The 19,236-nt window shown below is 35.9% G+C and overlaps 1 protein-coding gene across 1 annotated transcript in view; it reads right to left on the reverse strand.

Annotated features, from left to right (window-relative positions):
- The window catches only part of TENM3 (teneurin transmembrane protein 3), a 628,633-nt gene that overhangs the window by 592,255 nt on the left and 17,142 nt on the right, over window positions 1-19,236 (reverse strand). Inside the window, exon 2 of the mRNA XM_042780948.1 lies at window positions 11,948-12,226. Coding sequence (XP_042636882.1) covers window positions 11,948-12,226 — 279 coding nt within the window. The remainder of the gene's footprint in view (window positions 1-11,947; window positions 12,227-19,236) is intronic.

Raw genomic sequence — 19,236 nt, forward strand, 5'->3', positions numbered from 1 at the left:
AGCCACTCCTCGGAAGGAAGGTTGGGCAATCCTACTTCCATAGTGATACTGCCTCGGAAACCCAAGGAGGGGTCGCTATGAGTCAGGGCTGACTCGACGGTACATAACAACAAAATAGACCTCTAGAGTGGTCTTTAATAATTGAATCTGATCATACACTTTTCTGTTTGTAAATATACATTTTGTTTTTAAGCAAAATATAGTTATACCATACCATACACACTGCCATTGAGTCAGATCCAACTCACAGCAACCTCTCCTTGGGTTTCCAAGGCAGTACACTACAGAAATAGATTGCCCAACCTTCCTTCCGAGGAGTAGCTGGTAGGTTTGAACTGCCAGCCTTCTGGTTAGCAGTCTAATGCCTTAGGCACTATGTTACCAGAACCCTAGTGCAAAAAAAAATGTATCCGTTACTATAGTGGGAACATTTATTTTTCAGCTATTCCTTTAATCCTTAGGGCAAAGAGAATGCACACGATATATTTACACATATATAAATATGTATATAAAAACCATACACACACACACACACACACACATATATCATACACACACACACACAAATCAATTATCAAGGTAAGGAAATAAGTTACTATCTGGAGTAGTACTGAGAGCCAATTCTGTTAGTTCATGCTTCAAAATCAGGAACTACCTGCAATCTATTAGACTTTGGATGTGTAACTGTAATTATGCAGTTTTGTAGGATTATTTTTAATTACATTCTCAATTTTGGATGCATATACTTTTCCACAAATCTTCTAATGACAAGAACTTTCAATTCCATCAAATATTATCAACTTATGCAAGAATGACTTGAGATGCATTATTATTTCAGTCAATATCAATCACTAAACCCAACTCACTGCCATTGAGTCCACTCCGAATTATAGTGACTCCCATTGGATTTCCAAAGATTTCTGAGGCTGTAAGTCTTTACAGAAGTAGATCAATCCATCTTTCTTTTGCAGAGCGCCTGGTGGGTTTGAACCACTGACCTTTTGGTTAGCAGCTAAATTCCTTATCTACTATACCACCAGAGATCCTTATATCAATATCCAATATCCTTATATCTAATATCAGATAGGAATTTACTTTTGTTTAGTAAATTTTTCTACAGTCAACACCAAACTAATAATGGACACAAAGTTGTAAGATGAAAAGTACCTTCAAAGATAAGAAGTTTTGAGGAATTCACATTTACCTAAGTTTATACACCTTGGATCTCTTGGCTCATGACTCCTCAGAGGCCAGACTTTATTAACTTTACCACTAATGTCCTTTATTTCCACCTTCTCCTTACTGTATTGCTCATTCCCTTTACAAAGATGTTAAATGTCTTCCAATCCAAAAACATCCCTGCATCTGTATCCCCAACAGTTACTAACTTAGCTCTCTTCTTTCTTTCTTTGAAAAGAATAATCTCCACTTACTGGCACCAAGTTTTCATTTTCTGTGCATTTCTCAACTCACTGGCATTCGATTATTACCTCATTTTATTTTGCTTTTTTATTTTATTACATAATATTTTGCTGTCCTTTCCAAAGAACACCTTTGTCGCTTAACATACTAGACTTTGGGAAGTTTTTGGTTTTGCTGATTACCTGTTTCTCTTGTCTTCCGTGAACTGCTCTTGCTTGATTTTTGTTTTGACTCCAAGCGAAGCCCCTCTTCGTTTCTTTCTCTGGTGCTTCTTTAATACCCTTCTGTTAAATATTGGTGAACTCAGGATTCCATCTTCAGTCCCTTATATTTTTTTTCTATTTGCTTTGGAAGAAGGTTTAATTCTGTCATGGCTTCAATTGTAGTCATAATGATCATACAGTAAATATTTTTAAGTAAAATCCTCTGACAATGTAGTGGTTAAGGCATTCAACTGCTAACCAAAAGTCAAGGTCTGAACTTACCAGCTGCTCCATGGAAGAAAGGTGAAGCAATCTGCTTCCATAAAGATTTACAGCCTTGGAAACTCAATGGGGGGTTGTTATGTGTCAGAACTGACTTGATGGCACAAAGAGAGGGGAAATATAAACATACACACATACATATATATATATATATATATAACATACATACATATATATATGTATGTATTTGCCCAATAGGTTATTTAAATTCATGTTCCATAGTCATATAACAATATAACATGTCCTTATATGAATAACTAACTTTACCACAGGCAATATCTTTAACTCCCAACCTGGATTATACCATCATTCAACCAGTCTTCCATAAAAAGAAGAAAGTCCTTTTAAACATCTCCCTCTCCCCCAAGCCCATTCAATCAATTAATCATCGTCTTGATTTTATCTTTTAGAATTGGTCTCCCTTTCTTCCCTGGTTCTTGACTCAAACAGTTATCTTTTCTCCCTTTGATAACTGCAATATTTCCTAATTGGTCAGTCTGCTTCTAAGTTTGATCTCTTAGGCCACTGTTTATTCATTCAACAAAAGTTTCTTTTCCAGGTTGGGTGAGGTGAGCACATGTACAATGGTGAACAGGCCATATCCTAATGGAACATACTCTCTTGTGGAAAAGAAAGTCAGCATTCTTTACTGCTTTCAGAGTACTTTGTGAAATGTAAATATGAGCCTCCCTCTTACCCACAAAAAAAGGGTGCAAATTCATTAGCCTCACCATGAAAGCCCTCTGTGCTACAGTCTGGGACTACTTGTCCAGCCTCAGCTCTCAACATTCACTTACACACACGCCTGTGTTCCAGGCACCAACTTGTGGCTTCCAAACATGCCTGCGTTTTATGCTTTCTCCTGCTGCTGCTTTGTCTACTTCTTTAATTCATAGACATTCTTTAAGCCTCTGAAAAATGCTACCTCCTTCCTCTTTTATGAAATAATCTCTCCTCTCCTCTCTCATTCTCTATGAGCAACAATCTGCTTTTTGCTGACATTGACTTTGTACATTCTGTTTAATAATATTTACCATATAAAAGCATTACATGTTTATTTACCTGTTTGCCCAACCAGTCTGTGAGTGTCTAGAGGTCAGGAGCTGTACTTACTCATTTTTGTATTTCCAATACCTAATGCAATACCCAGCATTTATTATTCACTGGCTGGAGAAGCAGCTGATACAGTAAATAAGAAATCAATTCAATAAATCACATTCAAACTTGACTGAGTTTTAAGCTTTTGTGTGACTTAAAATAATATTTAAAGTAGCAGTAATGTTCTTCAGACATTTTAATTGCCCTTTTTCTCACACTTATATACATTTATGTCCATTTTAATGTGCATTCAAATAGCTTTTTACACTTAGGTTTTGTACAGTTTAGTCATTATAGATAACTGCCTCAAGTCAACTGATAAATCTAAGAATAATTCAATATAATAAGACCATCATTAAAAATACTCAGTAAATAATATACCAGATTTTCACATATAAAATTGTATATTCCATATGTATGTAACATTAATAAACAGAATTATTGTGGGCAGGAGAATATTCTTTAAACATGACTAGCAAAGTCAGCTCTGGTAACATAGTGCCTAAGGCACTTGACTGCTAACCAGGAGGCTGGCAGTTCAAATCCACCAGCCACTCCTCAGAAGGAAGGTTGGGCAATCAACTTCCGTAGTGATATTGCCTCGGCAACCCAAGGAGGGGTCACTATGAGTCAGGTCCGACTCGACGCATATAACAACAACAATAACAAAGTCAGTTAGTTGCTCTTCAAACACTTGAATATTCCCAGAATGGCAAATAAATTAAGTAAGATTGTACGGCTCTAATACTTATAGTTTCTATTTCAGTGATAATTACATCAATAAACCTGATTCAGCATTTGCTGCTGTTCAATTCATTAGTTAAAACAATTTTACTGCTACCACTGTGATTTTTCAAGGATATCAAAAACACATTCAAAAATCAAAATAGCATACATCATCAGTTTTGATATGCATAGGATTTACTTTGCATAGCTTTACTTTGATTTCCACTCTATAATTAAAAGAACATTTAGAATTTAAACAGAAATAGCATATATTTTGTATATTTCAAACAAAAATACTTAGAACACAGTTGAGTATAGTAGAAATGGCAACATTCACGCAAGTAACAAACTGCTAAGTTTTCTGAAAATCCCCTTAGAATGGAAAAATATAAATATAGAGAGATATTTAGGTAATAACAACAATGGTAGTGGACTTTACAGCCTTTTCAATTCTAGTTTCATAATATTATTTTTAATTTTTTAAAATTTAAACAATGCCGTACTATACTCAAGAGTAACTTATACATATCAATGAAGGGAGTATATTCCATCCTTAAATAACATATACAAGCTTTTGCTTAAAGAATTAAAAGTCACTCTTTAAACTATAAATGTGTATATCTCGAGGCAATGCAATTATTTTTATGTTAGAAATCATTTGACTATATTTTGCAAAAGAGTACTTGATTTCTGAGCTTGATTTAGTAAACATAGCCATATATGACTTTTGCTATTTTTGACATCCCAGGGCACTTAAAACATAAAATACAATTTACAACAGTAAAACATGCCATAATTGACATGCCAGAAGAGGGCCCATAATGGAATTTACATTCAATTTATACTTCAGTATGTATAATTGTTGTTGTTAGGTACCTTCCAGTTGGTTTTGGTTCATTTTGCTTCTGTTGGAAGCAACCTTTTCCAAAAGAAGGACACACTGCCCAGCCCTTCACGGTCCTCATAATCATTGCTACCTTTGAACCTATTGTTGTAGCCATTAGAAAAACACTGAAATGCTGTTTCTTAAAGCAACACAGTTCCATCTTGATTCTTACAATCAGTTTCCAAAGTAGGCAGAGAGGTTCATGGATAAATTTGAAGGAGCAGAATGAGGCTAGTTAGGCACACACACACACACATAAAACTCCTTTCAAATTATCCTCAGAAAACTCAAACATTATTCCTTTCAAGAAAGAGCTCATAGAGAAATGACACCTGTGTTGTTGCTGGATGCATCACAAGCATGTGACATAACAGGGCATTCCTATCCCACTAGCAGTTTCTCTCAAACTACTCTAGAATTTAACTGGTGATAGAACTACAAGTCCTTCCATTTCCTCTCTCACCTGTATGCAGTTGTTCTGAAAGGAAAGACATTGCACTGCCCACTCACCCAGAGAAGATATTGTGCCTGACATGGTAATTTGAACTGCAAAACAGCTAAACTTCTCTTTGAGAGATTGATGTAACTGGTATCACCACAATAGTTTAACAAATTGGTTTAGGGCTATATTTTTTTCCCCTTTAAAATACAACAGCTCAACTTTCGGACTTAATCTATCCATCCAAAAAAAAAAAAAACCTAAACCAAAGAGAAATTCAAAACTCAAACTCACGGCCATCTAGTTGTTTCTGACTCATGGCGACACCCATTTGGGTTTCTGAGGCTATAAATCTTTACGGAAGTAGATTGTCCACTCATCCTTCCGCAGAGCAGCAGGTGGGTTTGAACCGCTGACTTTCTGGTTAGCAGTCAAATGCCTTATCACAACTTCTAAAACACTAAAGGACAAGTAAATTGGTTCCCTGAAAGGTATTTTATCTGTAAAAAACAAGTATCTACTATACTTTAAAATATTGTACTTTAATGTTATACCTTCTTTGTTAGCCAAATAAGCCCTTAATACTTAAGTATCATGCACCATTAGGGTGACATTAGTTGGGTTCTATAACAGGTGTGGGAGCTCTGGGAGTCTAGTGCCTAAGGCACTTGACTGGTAACCAGAAGGCTGGTGGTTCAAACCCACCAGCCACTTCTCAGAAGGACGATGGGGCAATCTACTTCCATAGTAATACCGCCTCAGAAACCCAAGGAGGGGTCGCTATGTTGGGTATGACTCGATGGCACATAACAACACAACAACGTAACAGGTGCATTGCTAAGACCCCAGGTGAAAAAATAAAGTCTTCAGGGGATGATTTATTTTATTGTGTGAACTGATGAGCATCAGCTAAATTGTCTTTTAATTGACTGACTGTCTAAGTAACATGCTTTTAAGGGAAACACTACTTTTGAAATTTCCTTTGGCCAGGAGGGGAAGGATCATGCTAAAGTCTTTGAAGTCTACAGCCAGCAGACTAATTATCAGCACCATTCAATGAACATTCATTTAATTACAGTAAATGAAAAATGATGTAGGGTAATGGAGGAAAAGAAAAGAGTCAATAAATGGTGACAGAAATTCTAGACTATGCAAATCATCAGTGCTTTTTCTTCAGGAGAACATTAGTTCTTTTTCATCTTGCCAAACATACAGTTAACTAATGCAGACCAAGGGAAGGTAAGAACAAGATGTGGGGTTAAGGGAAGAAGACAAAAATTGCCATCAAAAATTACCTCCTGATGCCAACCCTACGTGTATCAGAATGGAACTGTGCTCATAGGGTTTTCAGTGGTTGATTTTTAGGAAGTAGATCTCCAGGAGTTTCTTCAGACTCTAACCTTCAACCTCTAACCTCTAACCTTTCCAAGCTTGTTAACTTTGACATTACTCAGGGACTCGGAGGAAGGAAAAGGGACATTTACTGTGGGTCAAAATTAGTAGGTACTTGTTATACATAACCATAATTTAAACTTCATAATCAACTTAAGAATATGATATAATTTTCTACTCTTTCCGAATAATAATAACAGGACATATTACTTGGACCTCACTAGATACCACGCACTATTCCAAGCACATTATACATTTGAACTCATTTAACAACCTCACAATATACTTCTACAGGCTGTATACTACTTACTGTTAACTTTATTCTACCCTAAGGAAAATGGCCAAGTGGCCTGCATCCAGATAACACATTCTCAACCACTGCACTCCAGTGAGGATCTCAAAGTCCCATATCACAACAGAGGTGGAAGAGAAGTGCCAACACCTCCTGGTCTGTTTAATGTCAAAGTTCATCCTTTTTTTTTTTTTTTATGAGGCTCTAAGAGGTCACGGAGATGGAGAAGAACATGAGGAATCTCAAGTAGGCTAGTTCCAAGTCAACTGACAAAGTACCAGACGGAGACAGAAAAGTCTGGGAACTTCCACTGTGGGTGATTCAGAAGGAAACAATCTGAAGAGAGGAATGAAACGATTTGAACCCTGACCCAGTGTGATTCTGAATCCAGGCACCTTTCACGGTACCACACTGCTACAGGCAAAAGTTAATATATACTCAGCTTCTTCTGGGAAATGATACACACGCAAACATGTTTAAAACTTAAACGCTGAGTTTTGAGAAAAGTCCTTTATTCCTGACATTTAAATAGATATTTGAAACTGAGATCAGATTACTTGCAAAGCTGGATAGTGGAAATTCAGTGAGAGGTCTTTTAACGACACACCAGAGACAGGAAAGATGCCTAAAATATTCAGAGCAGACTGGTAATTTTACCTTAGAAAAGGGAGTCCCATCACATTTATTTTGTCACCTTTCAACAGCTTACTAGAACTGCTGTTAATGGGCGTCACAAATCATTCCCCTCCAGTATTTGCCCCCGTGTATGGCAGTTGACTTGAAACAACAACAACCACAAAAATCAATAATGTTTGAAGAAAGGACTTACTCCCATATACTAAATTTGGAACAAGATTAACATTTTGAATTCCTTATGAAATGTATTAAACTACAAATTCTTTTTTCTGAAAAAAACTTTTTAACTTCAAATCCCCATGGTTTGTGAATAGTTAGTTTTGCAAAAGAATGAATTTTATCACTTGTTTTGAATCTCTGCTAACATGGAGACATGTGACATGGTCCGAATGTTCTTTTACTCTTCTGGGATGCACAGGCCATCAAAATTTCATTAGCCTCACAGCAGTTCTAGCGCCTTCTTAACTTGAACTGTTGGCCTCTTTATCAATAAATAAATGAAATCTAATCCCTTTTAGTGACTAAACTCTTCTTTGAAGTTATAACTAGAACATCAGGCACTCTGCTTGCATAATTTTACAAATGTTGAATAACATTCTTTTTTCTGGGGAAAACAGTTATTTCAAATGATGAAAACAGTCAATGAAAACTTCTATGTTCAGCTAAATGAAAACAAATTAGTGTTTAGTTTCTAAACTTGTTTCATTTGGGTGAGTTATTTTACCCATGTCTTTCTTGTTCTGACCTTCAATTACCCAAGATTCAAAGACCTATCTCCAGATAGTAGAAAAATGAATAAAATTAGACTATGAAAATAACTGAATAAAAGGACAATGTGACTGGACAATAAATAGTTTTTCAAAATTAGACAACTTGAAATATCTGGGGGAGTGTAGAATTGAATTATATTATTTAGCTTACATTAAAATATGTAATGAGAAGTAGAAATAATAGTAAATATATGTAGTAGTTTTGAGACTACTATTTATAAAGATGTTAGAAGATCTGTGTATGACTGCAAATTTTAGTTTTTACTATAACTCAGATTGTGGGAACAAAAACTAGAATTATTTACATCAAGAAAAAAGTCCTCAATATTCTCATTTAGTTTCATAATTCAAAATTATAAAGTCTGCTTAGTACCTCAGAAAATTGTGCTTTCCTGTATCTTAATATAAGGAGCTCTGGTAGCATAGTACCCAAGGCACTTGACTGCTAACCAGAAGGCTGGCAATTCAAACCCACCAGCCACTCCTTGGAAGGAAGGTTGGGCAATCTACTTCCATAATGATAATGCCTCGGAAACCCAAGGAAGGGTCCCTATGAGTCGGGGCCGACTCAAGGGCACATAACAACAGCAACAGTATCTTAATATACTTAATTACTTTAAATAGAATCTTGCTCCTTCTGCCTAATCATTGAAATTTGAGAACGATAAATTAATCTGAAATGTTCTTATGAACATGTATATTAAAAATATGAAATTGCCAGTAATCATGAAAAGACCCTACCTATTTTATTTCCTCTTTTGTTCTCTTTATTAAGCTGATCTATTGGGGTTTTTTAAACTATCAAAATGTTGTTTAAAAAAACAACTGCAACCTAACATTGGGAAAAGAGTAAACACAAGTTGAAGTCATCACTTTGCCCAGCTCAGCAAACATTGCTTTTGACACTTTATACTCTTAACTTGGCTGACCTGTTTACTCATAACAAATGCTACCAAATATTCTGAATTTCAAGGCAAGGCCCTTGACACTCTCTCCCTGTCTTTCTTTATTCTGTTTCATAACAACCACTTGAAAAAAATAAAAGAGTGCAACTTTTCTTGTCCTTACATCTCCCTAAGAACAAGCTCCTCCTCTAATTAGTAATAATCCACGCAAATGGAGAGGGCTGTTGTGTGAGAAACTCCGGGGTTGTCCTTTTCTCCTCTCAACCATGTGGATGTTATACATTTTTGTGTGCTGTCAGGTTGACTCCAACTCATAGTGACCCTATAGGACAGAGTAGAACTACTCTGAAGGATTTCCTAGACTGTAATTTATATGGGTGGCATAGTGCCTAAGGCATTTGACTATTAACCAGAAGGCTGGCAGTCCAAACCCACCAGCCACTCCTTGGAAAGAAGGTTGGACAATCTACTTCCATTACCGCCTTGGAAACCCAAGGAGGGGTCGATATGAGTCAGGGCCAACTGGATGGCACACAACAACAGGGTCTTTGGGTATTATATACTTTTAACTAAAAGATACACGGTTTATAGTTTTATATTTTCTGAAAAGAACATAGTGACATGTGCTTTGGGAATTCACTGTGAGATAGCTTTAAAACCAAAATCAAACCTACAGCCTTCTAACTGATTCTGACTCATAGTGACTCTATAAGACAAAGGAGAACTGTCCGAAAGGATTTCCAAAGCTATAAATCTTTACAGAAGCAGACTGCGTCATCTTTCTCCTGTGGAGCAGCTGTGTGGTTCCAACTACTGACATTCTGATTAGCAACTGAATGCTTTAACGGCTGTGCCACTAGAGCTCCTTTGAGATACCTTTAGCAGAAATACAATCAAGAAAATAAATCACTTTATATTTTACCAATATAGATAAACTTGTTTTTTAGAGATAGAGAGAAAAGAGATAGCTACAAAGGTTTTAGGTGGGAAAAGCAGGCTGACCTGGTATGAAAAATTTATTTTGTAGATATAGATATGGACCATCTGTGACACAGATATTTAGAACAGAATGCATTATCCTGTCACATTCTACTCTCTTCCCTTCTATAAAGTAAACTCACCGCCATCGAGTCGGATCTGACTCATAGCGACCCCTCCTTGGGTTTCTGAGGTGGTATCACTACAGAAGTAGATTGTCCAACCTTTCTTCCAAGGAGTGGCTGGTGGGTTTGAACTGCCAGCCTTCTGGTTAGCAGTCAAGTGCCTTAGGCACTACCCTACCAGAGCTCCTTTCTTCTATAGCCATTATAAATTATATCATGTATTTTAGGAAAATCAAATGCCAAATGCCATATTTGAATACAATCATTGTACCTGTAATTGCTTATGAAATGTGAAGATGTGGATGGATGAGAAGTAATGTTTACACCATCTTACGTATTTGAAGTAGTGACTTCTGAATTCACATGAAAATTGATATAAACAGAGGATTTACTGAAGTGAATTGATTAGCTGAGGGAAATGTTGGCAGCCTGATTCCAACACTCATTTTGTCAGAAAGAGCTTTCCTTGCTTCCTGTTAGGGGCTAAAATAAAGCCAGACTCCACCAAGAACTGATAACTTCTAAAAGAAATACTTTAAATGCATATTAAGAATGGATTTTGACTTTGGTTTGATGCACTAAAGTATTGCACATTATATAAGAAATTGTTTTAAGTTAGAAATTTCTCATCAATATAAAGGAAACTACTAAGAAAGAAACATTAAGTACCACTTCATACATGACTTAGCTGAAATTCAAAGTTAACAAAGAACTACTTTTCCTATTACAAAGCAAAGCTGACAAACTTGCTCAATAAATAAGAAAAATGAAATACCATTGTAAAACAACCATATTTCTTTTCATTTGTCATATAATTTTTCCATTTTAAATTTTTTTTTTAACTTTTTGAAGCACTGTATATGCATAGCATTAATAATTAGGTTGGACGAGAAAGCACACTGTTAAAATGAAATGCTAAAGGAGAAATTTGTTATCTGGTGTGAAGCCGATACCTCACTTTTGCCTTGAAATAGCATGGACTAAAATTTAATTTTTATTTTAAATCTATTCTTGAATATAAAATGATTGTTTTTCGTTATCCTACATTGACAACAGTAAAAATGTACCAGTAATTAATAAAGGTGTTTTTTTTTTTTCTTTTTCCTACAAATACGTAGAGCTGCGACTTAGAGTCCCAAATGTCCATTTTGTGCAGGTAGATTTAATTGCATAGTAATCCAGTCCCCAAAGCATGTCAAAGGCTACTCCCCCTTTACCAAGATTTCAATTCTCATCAAACTAGTAAGTTTAAAGCATGATCAAATTTGTTCTTCAATCACTTGAGCCCCATTAATAAACTATTCTGTGTGCTCACTCATCCATTCTAAGATGCTGCAACTTCTTTGAGATATCGTCAGGAAGACTCTACAAAGACATCTTTGACTGCAAACTGGCTCTGGGGTAAACTTTATCGCCACTTGCTTTCCTGCTCTAGAGAGGATAACAGGTGACATGGTCCAAGATAAGCCAAAGCTTAATCTATTTTTTTTTTATGCAATTAAACTGTTTTTCAAAAACTATAGGTAATACATCATAGATGCTTGCATAATTTAAAAATCGGATGTCAAGTATTGATTTTTTCCAGGAAAAAAATGCATTATTAAAGGACATTTCTTGAGTTCTACTGCATTAAAATAGAAAGGAGAAAGACAAGGAAGGACAGAAGGGAAGGAGGAAGGTGGGAAGGAAAGAGAGAAGGAAGAAGGAAGGAAAGAGAAAAACATGACCTCATAGTCAGCCAAAACAGACAGAAGCACTGAACGCCAGCAATATAAAGCAAAAATGGAACTTACCGTTCTCACTGTCGGACTTGTTTTCATGCTCTGTATCTGTCAGGGTGAGGGCTGAGTTGGACCGACTTGACAGGCAGGAACTGCGGCCTGATTTGACCCCCCTGCCCCAAAGTCTCATGGCATGCTCTGGGGACATCACTGCTTCATTTTCAGTATCAGCATCTGACCCTGCACTGATAGAGTAACCTCTGTGGGGGAGCCCCATTTCCGCACAAAATGCCAGTCCTCTTCGAGTTGCTGGTTCACAAACTCCTAACTGCCTTAGGGTAAAATTCTGTCCTAATTAGGGGGAAAAAAAGATAACAACTAGTGAGTATACTTAGTTTTTTGTTGTTATTGTTTAAAAAAAAAAAAAAAGAAAGAAAGAAAAACTCCTTCAAAATAAACTCAAGCATTCAGATTTTGCAGCTAACAGTACCAGGTGTTTACATTAGCTTTGCATGTCATATGGTCAAGTGGGCTCAATTACTGGGGTAGGAGGACTCACACATGCCCCAGGTTAGAGTCACTTTGTCAACTTAAGTCCTTAAGTAGCTGCAGAGTTGGACAAGCAAAGCAGCACACTATGAAAACTAGAGCACCTCTACATTCAACCCAAAAAAAGGATTATGTCATCAATGATACAATTTAACTTAGCACATTTGTGAAGTAATAGAAATGGTAAGAATTACTTTCTGTGTCCTGACTCTAAACCCAAAGCTCTCTACCATCAAATCAATTCCAATTCATAGTGACCCCACAGGACAGAGTAGAACTGCCCCATAAAGTTTCCAAGGCTATAAATCTTTACAGAAGCAGATTGCCTCATCTTTCTCCCATGGAGCTGCCGGTGGGTTAGAACCATTGATCGTTTTGGTTAGCAGCCAAGCCCTTTAACTGCTGAACCATCAGGGTTCCTAGTCCTTACTACAGTCTTAAACAGTAGGATTTTCTCATCCAGATGTCACAAATTTTGGAGAAAAATTTCCACTAAGTTTCTCATTAAGTAGGAACAGGAGTTCGGTTAGTCTTCCCATCTTAACTTAGCAATCCGTATAAACATGTGTCATATGTATGTATTTATGTACGCTTGATATATAAATATATATGTACATATACATTTATGTGTGTGTATGCACACACTAGATTTTGGAGTAAAACATCTTGAAAAATTGTAGCATATTTTGGACTTTTTGGCTTTCTGCACTTTTTGCTTTAGTAAACACCTGGAAACATCTGTATTGATCAGAGCAAACCAATTTTTGCAAATAAAGTGCACTCTAAAAATAAAGTGGGAGTATCATGTATTTAAAAATTAATGATAAAATCAAGTTCCCTGAAAAATAAATGGTTGTGAACCCTGCAGGCCTTTACTAATAAATTGAGCATAATAAAACTCATGACACTGCAATAACTTAAAGCAAAAGTGTTTAAATTAGGTGACACTTTAAAATGACTGCTGTTATTAATGACTTTTCCAATCCTATATTTATTCTTGAAATTTCACATATATTTTATGATACTATAGATGAGAAGAGATAGAAAAATGTTTGCTTGTGAAATGAATATATATATATGACTCTTCCATTTCTTGCCTTATCTCAATATTGTCATCTGAGATTCAGGTACCAACCAGAATCAAAATATAGGTAAAATATAAATACTCAAAGAATGATTTAATAATAACAAAACCTTTTAAGAATATTAAACATTTATATTACTTATAGGTTCCATTTGTCTACTTTTTCTCTTTAAACTGCAAAAATTTAAAAATTAATTGGCTAACATGAGAAATAACATACATTATATTTAAATACAAAGAATTTTACTTATTACTTGTGATAAAATAATAAGTTAAAATAAAAAATTGAGTCTTCTAGGAAATAAATCAAACATATATGCATCATATAGTAAATATTTGGTTTAAAAAATATTCACACCCTCCAGGCCTCAATACATTTTAACTAGTGTGGTTAATTGCTTTATTGCTGTGGTCATATCAGAAGCTGGAATCAGCTTTATCTCGGTCAGACTTCCAAATAGATTCTGCCACTGACACTCATAAATAATGAAAATCAGTTACTACCATTAGCTACAAATCAAACTGTGCTTATCAGAGAGATGTAAGTAACTATCTAAATCAAAAACTATATCAAAAGAAAAAAAAAGTAAGTAGTAAAAGGCAAAAAAAAAAAAGAGAGAGAGAGAGAGAAGGAAGAAGCCCACTGAACAGTGAGAAAGTAGGCAAGCTGGATGAACTAAGACACAGTATTGTCAGTATTTCAAAAACCAGTGTGCATGTCATAGATATATACCTCAACACAAGGGAAGCTAAAAAATGTAGTCTTTCTGTCTGGGAGCTAAGTGTCTTGCTTAAAAAAAAAAAAAAATTAGTATGCATAGTACTTATGAAAGTTAATCTGAACAAGGTCAATGTCACCCATGGACAGTGAATGCAATAGCTGTGGAAGACCTTACCCGTCATTTTTAATATGCCAAGTTTACAATGGAGGAAGGTCAAAGAAAAGGGTCTAAAACAGTTAAATATTATCACAAGACATGCTGATTTTTCAAAATAAGAATAATACAAAAAAATTCTACGGGGTGAAAAATAAATGATAAGATCCTCTGCATCTTTGCTCTATTTTGGGAGATTCTCACACTTGAGAATAAAAATGAGAGAAGTTAAAAGACAGTAAGAACTCCCTTTCTAATCTCTGAAATATAACTTGAAACACTTTCACATTATTGACAAAATTTTCATACTATGGCCATTTGGCTGCAAAAATCTATGATGTGAAAGAAAGTAGAGAGTGGCAATTTTTCTTATTCATGATGCAGGTATATAAACAGAGTTCAGATTGTAATGAAATAGCAAACACATGATCCCTATGAACTGATCAGGAGTATCCCAAACTTTGAACACATGACTCTCTGAAGTCAAAAGTCTCACAATGATTGAAAACTCATGAAGATTGTTTCTAAGTTGCAAGCCACAAAGCAAGAACAATAGGACAAATTCCTATTAGATTCCCTTGTTGTTATGTGCCGTCGAGTCGGCCCCAACTCATAGCAACCCCTCCTTGGGTTTCCGAGGCAGTATCACTACGGAAGTAGGATCGCCCAACCTTCCTTCCGAGGAGTGGCTTTTGTCATTTCTCCTTGCTTGGTAAAAGATTCACACTTTTAAGATACCTTGCTTTTTCGCAAATACTCCCCAGGAAACGCTTAGCCACTAAATTATTAGAAATTATTTTACAGGATTATTCTTCACAATCTAGCAATATTTAGCAATGTAAGTTGTACTTATGGAAAACAGATGCAATTTTGACAAATGCAAGGAAGATGGAGAAGTAAAATTCCTGTCTGGGAGGAGAAAAGACGGCTGAGGTATCATGGAGGAGGGACGATTGGGGTTGGATTGCCGTGAGGAGGGCTTTAAAGCAATGTAGAAAAATGGAAAGAGAAGATAGAAAAAGGTGGCTAAGAGGCTGCTGGAAACAGTCTAAACACTCAACAATTCTGCTATAAACCAAAAACCAAACTCACTGCCATCGAGTTGGTTCTGACTCATAGCGACTCTTCCTTGGGTTTCTGAGGCGGTATCTCTGTGAAAGTAGATTGCTCAACCTTCCTTCGGAGGAGTGGCTGGTGGATTTGAACTGCCAGCCTTCTGGTTAGCAGTCAAGTGCCTTAGGCACTACGCCACCATATGAAAGGAGTGAGTTCTTCAGAACATATGGAAGTTGAAGGCAGACATGGAATTCAAGGACACCAGAACAGCTTTCCCCCCACCCTTGAATATATGCAGCCTTGATGATGACAGGGTTACTTTCAGGAAGACCCCAATTTCTCCACATCCTCAACAACACATATTATCTACAGTTCTCCTTATATCACACTGCAATTTGGGTCTGGGTTTTTACAATGAGGTCTTGGAATGTAGATCATTAATATTAAAATTTGGGGACAAAATAAAATATTATTGTTTTAAAAAGCAGTTGATACTGTTATATGAATTCACTATTACTTTATTCTATTACTTTTTCTTTGTCTTGCTTCTTTATTTTTTTCTTTATATTTTTTTAAATATTTTTCTATTGAAATTAAAAATATTATATCTCAGTAAATCTATCTTTGGGACTATATTCTATTGAAATAAAGTAATCTTATTTTAAATATATATATTAAAAATGATTTACTTGGTATTTTGCAAAAATTAAAACAACCAAATGTGTACCAGAAAGTGTTACATAACCATGCTGTGGAATATTATGTGACTATATGAGTCAGGGTTGACTCGACGGCACATAACAACAACAACAACAATAATCATAAAGAATGGGAGCTCTGGTGGTGTAGTGTCTAAGGCATCTGACTGCTAACCAGAAGGCTGGCAGTTCAAACCCACCAGCCACTCCTTGGAAGGAAGACTAGGCAATCTACTTTCACAGAGATACCGCCTCAGAAACCCAAGGAAGAGTCGCTATGAGTCAGAACCAACTCGATGGCAGTGAGTTTGGTTTTTTTTTTTTTTTTAATCATAAAGAATTAGACCTATATTTTCTGACATAGAAGGAAGCAAATTAAAACTATTTTAAGTGAAAAAAAAAAACAGTTGTAGATTACTGTACATAGCATTACCTCACTTTGGGGTGAAAAAAGGAAAAAAAACACTACAGATTATATAAGTGCTTATGGTTTTCAGCGAGAATAAAAGTGGAGAAAGATACACAGCTGTGGCTGATGAGTCATTTAGAAGAAGTTGGAGATGAAGATTAGTAATTTTCTTTGTTACAATCTTTGAATTTTTAATTTTTTTACATTTCAATAATTTTTTAAAGGAAAATTAAAACCTACTTTCTTCTTTAAAAAATATATTTTCTTGTTTTTTCTTTTATTAGTTCCTATTCAATAATTTAAAAAGTAATTTACTACCTTCTTTTGGGGAAACTGAGATTAAAAAAGTCCTCCCTCAATTTTTGTAAAGAATTGAGGTGTATAAGAATAGAAAAGCATGGTTTCTTTCCTGTTTCAATCCTGCCATTATTCTTCATCATACATGGATTATTTTAAAGAGAATAACCATCTATTTCTTCTATGAAACAACCCTCAATATTGAGTATGGATAATGGATAGAATAATATAAATTTAAGACACAGAAATAAAATAATCTAAACTGTGTTTAATAATTTCCTTTGGTTGTTATGTGGGTATAATTATTTATTCTCAGACATGGAGTGACAATCACCCATGGTTGAGTATAGATGAACACTCCCTAGACTATCAAGTCATTGTGCAAGGATTTCTTATTTGGTGATCATGGAATCATTGTGATCACCATATTATCTAGAATTGTCTTCCTGCTGTGTTTCCAAAGTGTTAAAAAGATCACATAATAATAACAGAAATGTATGTTAACTTTTTTCCCTTGAGTCTTAATGGAGATGTTTATAGGATGCTCACAACTCTTTAACTTTTAAGTTAAATTTGTTAACTGTTTGAACAGAAGACCCATCCTTGAGCATACAATACAAATTTCAATGAAATGTCAATGAAGATATATGCTCTTACACACACACACACACACACACACATATATATACACATACACACACATACATATATACACATACACACACATACACACACACACACCACTGCCATTGAGTCAATTCTGATTCATAGTGACCTCCATTGAGTTTCCAAGGAGGTAAACAGGAAGACTAGGCAATCTACTTCCATACAGATGCTGCCTCAGAAACCCAAGGAAAGGTTGTTATGAATCGGAATCCACTCGACAGCAGTGAGTGAGAAACCTTTATGGCAGGTTTACCTCATCTTCCTTCTGTGGGGCTCGTGGGTTTGAAACACTAACCTTCTGGTTAGTAGTCAAATGCCTTAAACCAAAACCAAACTCAGTGCCATGGAGTCAGATCCTCCTCATGCCTTAGGCACTATAAAAGACTATAATAGACTATAATTTAAAAAATTGATTTAAAGTCTCACTAACAGCAACAACCTGTTGTCATGAGATGGACTCATAGTGCAACAGCAACAAAATACCTTCATGTCTCCCCACTTTGTACTCTGTACATATAATACAAATATTTCCAACTACTTCCTTAATTTATGTATTAATGTTATTAACACTCCTAATAGTGGCTAAGGCACTTGACTGCTAACCAGAAGGCTGGCAGTTCAAACCCACCAGCACTCCTCGGAAGGAAGGTTGGGAAATCCTACTTCCGTAGTGATACTGCCTCGGAAACCCAAGGAGGGGTCGCTATGAGTCAGGGCTGACTCGACGGCACACAACAACAACAACAACAACCACATACACACTGATTACCTCAAATTTCTAGTGGACACCATACTTAGCAGTAAAACCTGCAAAAGTAGAAATCTGTGTAGGGCAGAACCCATCACAGAAGGAAAAGTGAAAGATTTTCCACTAAAATAGCCATAGAGACTTGTATGACACCTTGTCAAAGGTGGAAAACTTGTGAGATCTGGAAAAACAAGGCAGTCCTTCTGTTATGAGATCTGGCTCTTACAGGTTTCACTGTAATCTCATTTATTACTTAGAACACAAGTCTAATGGAGGGCACAGCAGGCTGCTATGTACCTCAGCAATCATCTTGAATACAGCTAAGAAGGGTGCCTCTGTCAGTGGAAATGAGAGGCTGAGACCAGAGTGAAAGTGAGGAAATGGCAGGTAAGAAAGGAAAACCGTGCCGTTTATTTGTAAGCAGGCCTGGAATGAATGGCCCTGGGGAACATGCATTTTCTTTAAGATAAACTTTGTGAAGTCTCTAGAGGAGGGAGAACATATGGATACTGAATGGAAGGTTTAGAGTCACAAAAGACAAAAATTAGGTTGTTAGTCTGCTGACTTATAAAAAGAGAATATTTTCAACCTGTGTCGTGTAGAATTACATGCTCAACTATAAAAAAATGCAACACTAATTTTAGCAACCATTTGTAATCAGAGAAATAATTTTAAAATAAGTCTTTATCAAATGCATTCTGAAAGTGAATTTGCTTATTTTTACTTAGCACTGATTTCTTTAGAACATTCCAAGACACAGTGATGATAATATGCCTACAACATCTCTGTTGGTATCTGATAGTCAAACTGTAGTAGGTATCGGTATAAATATGTGTATGGTTTGGTAAGAAACAGCAGGTGTTTAATAATTGTGACTGAAGCAGCACCACAGTGATTCACAATGTGGATCCAAAATTGGCAAGGAACAGGATACAAGTTTAGCAGTAGGCTGGGGGCTCAAAACATTAGACCAACAAAG

Source organism: Orycteropus afer, unplaced genomic scaffold (genome assembly GCF_000298275.1).
Source record: "Orycteropus afer afer isolate SDZICR_OR568_19922 unplaced genomic scaffold, OryAfe1.0 scaffold00073, whole genome shotgun sequence".
Lineage (NCBI taxonomy): Eukaryota > Metazoa > Chordata > Mammalia > Tubulidentata > Orycteropodidae > Orycteropus > Orycteropus afer.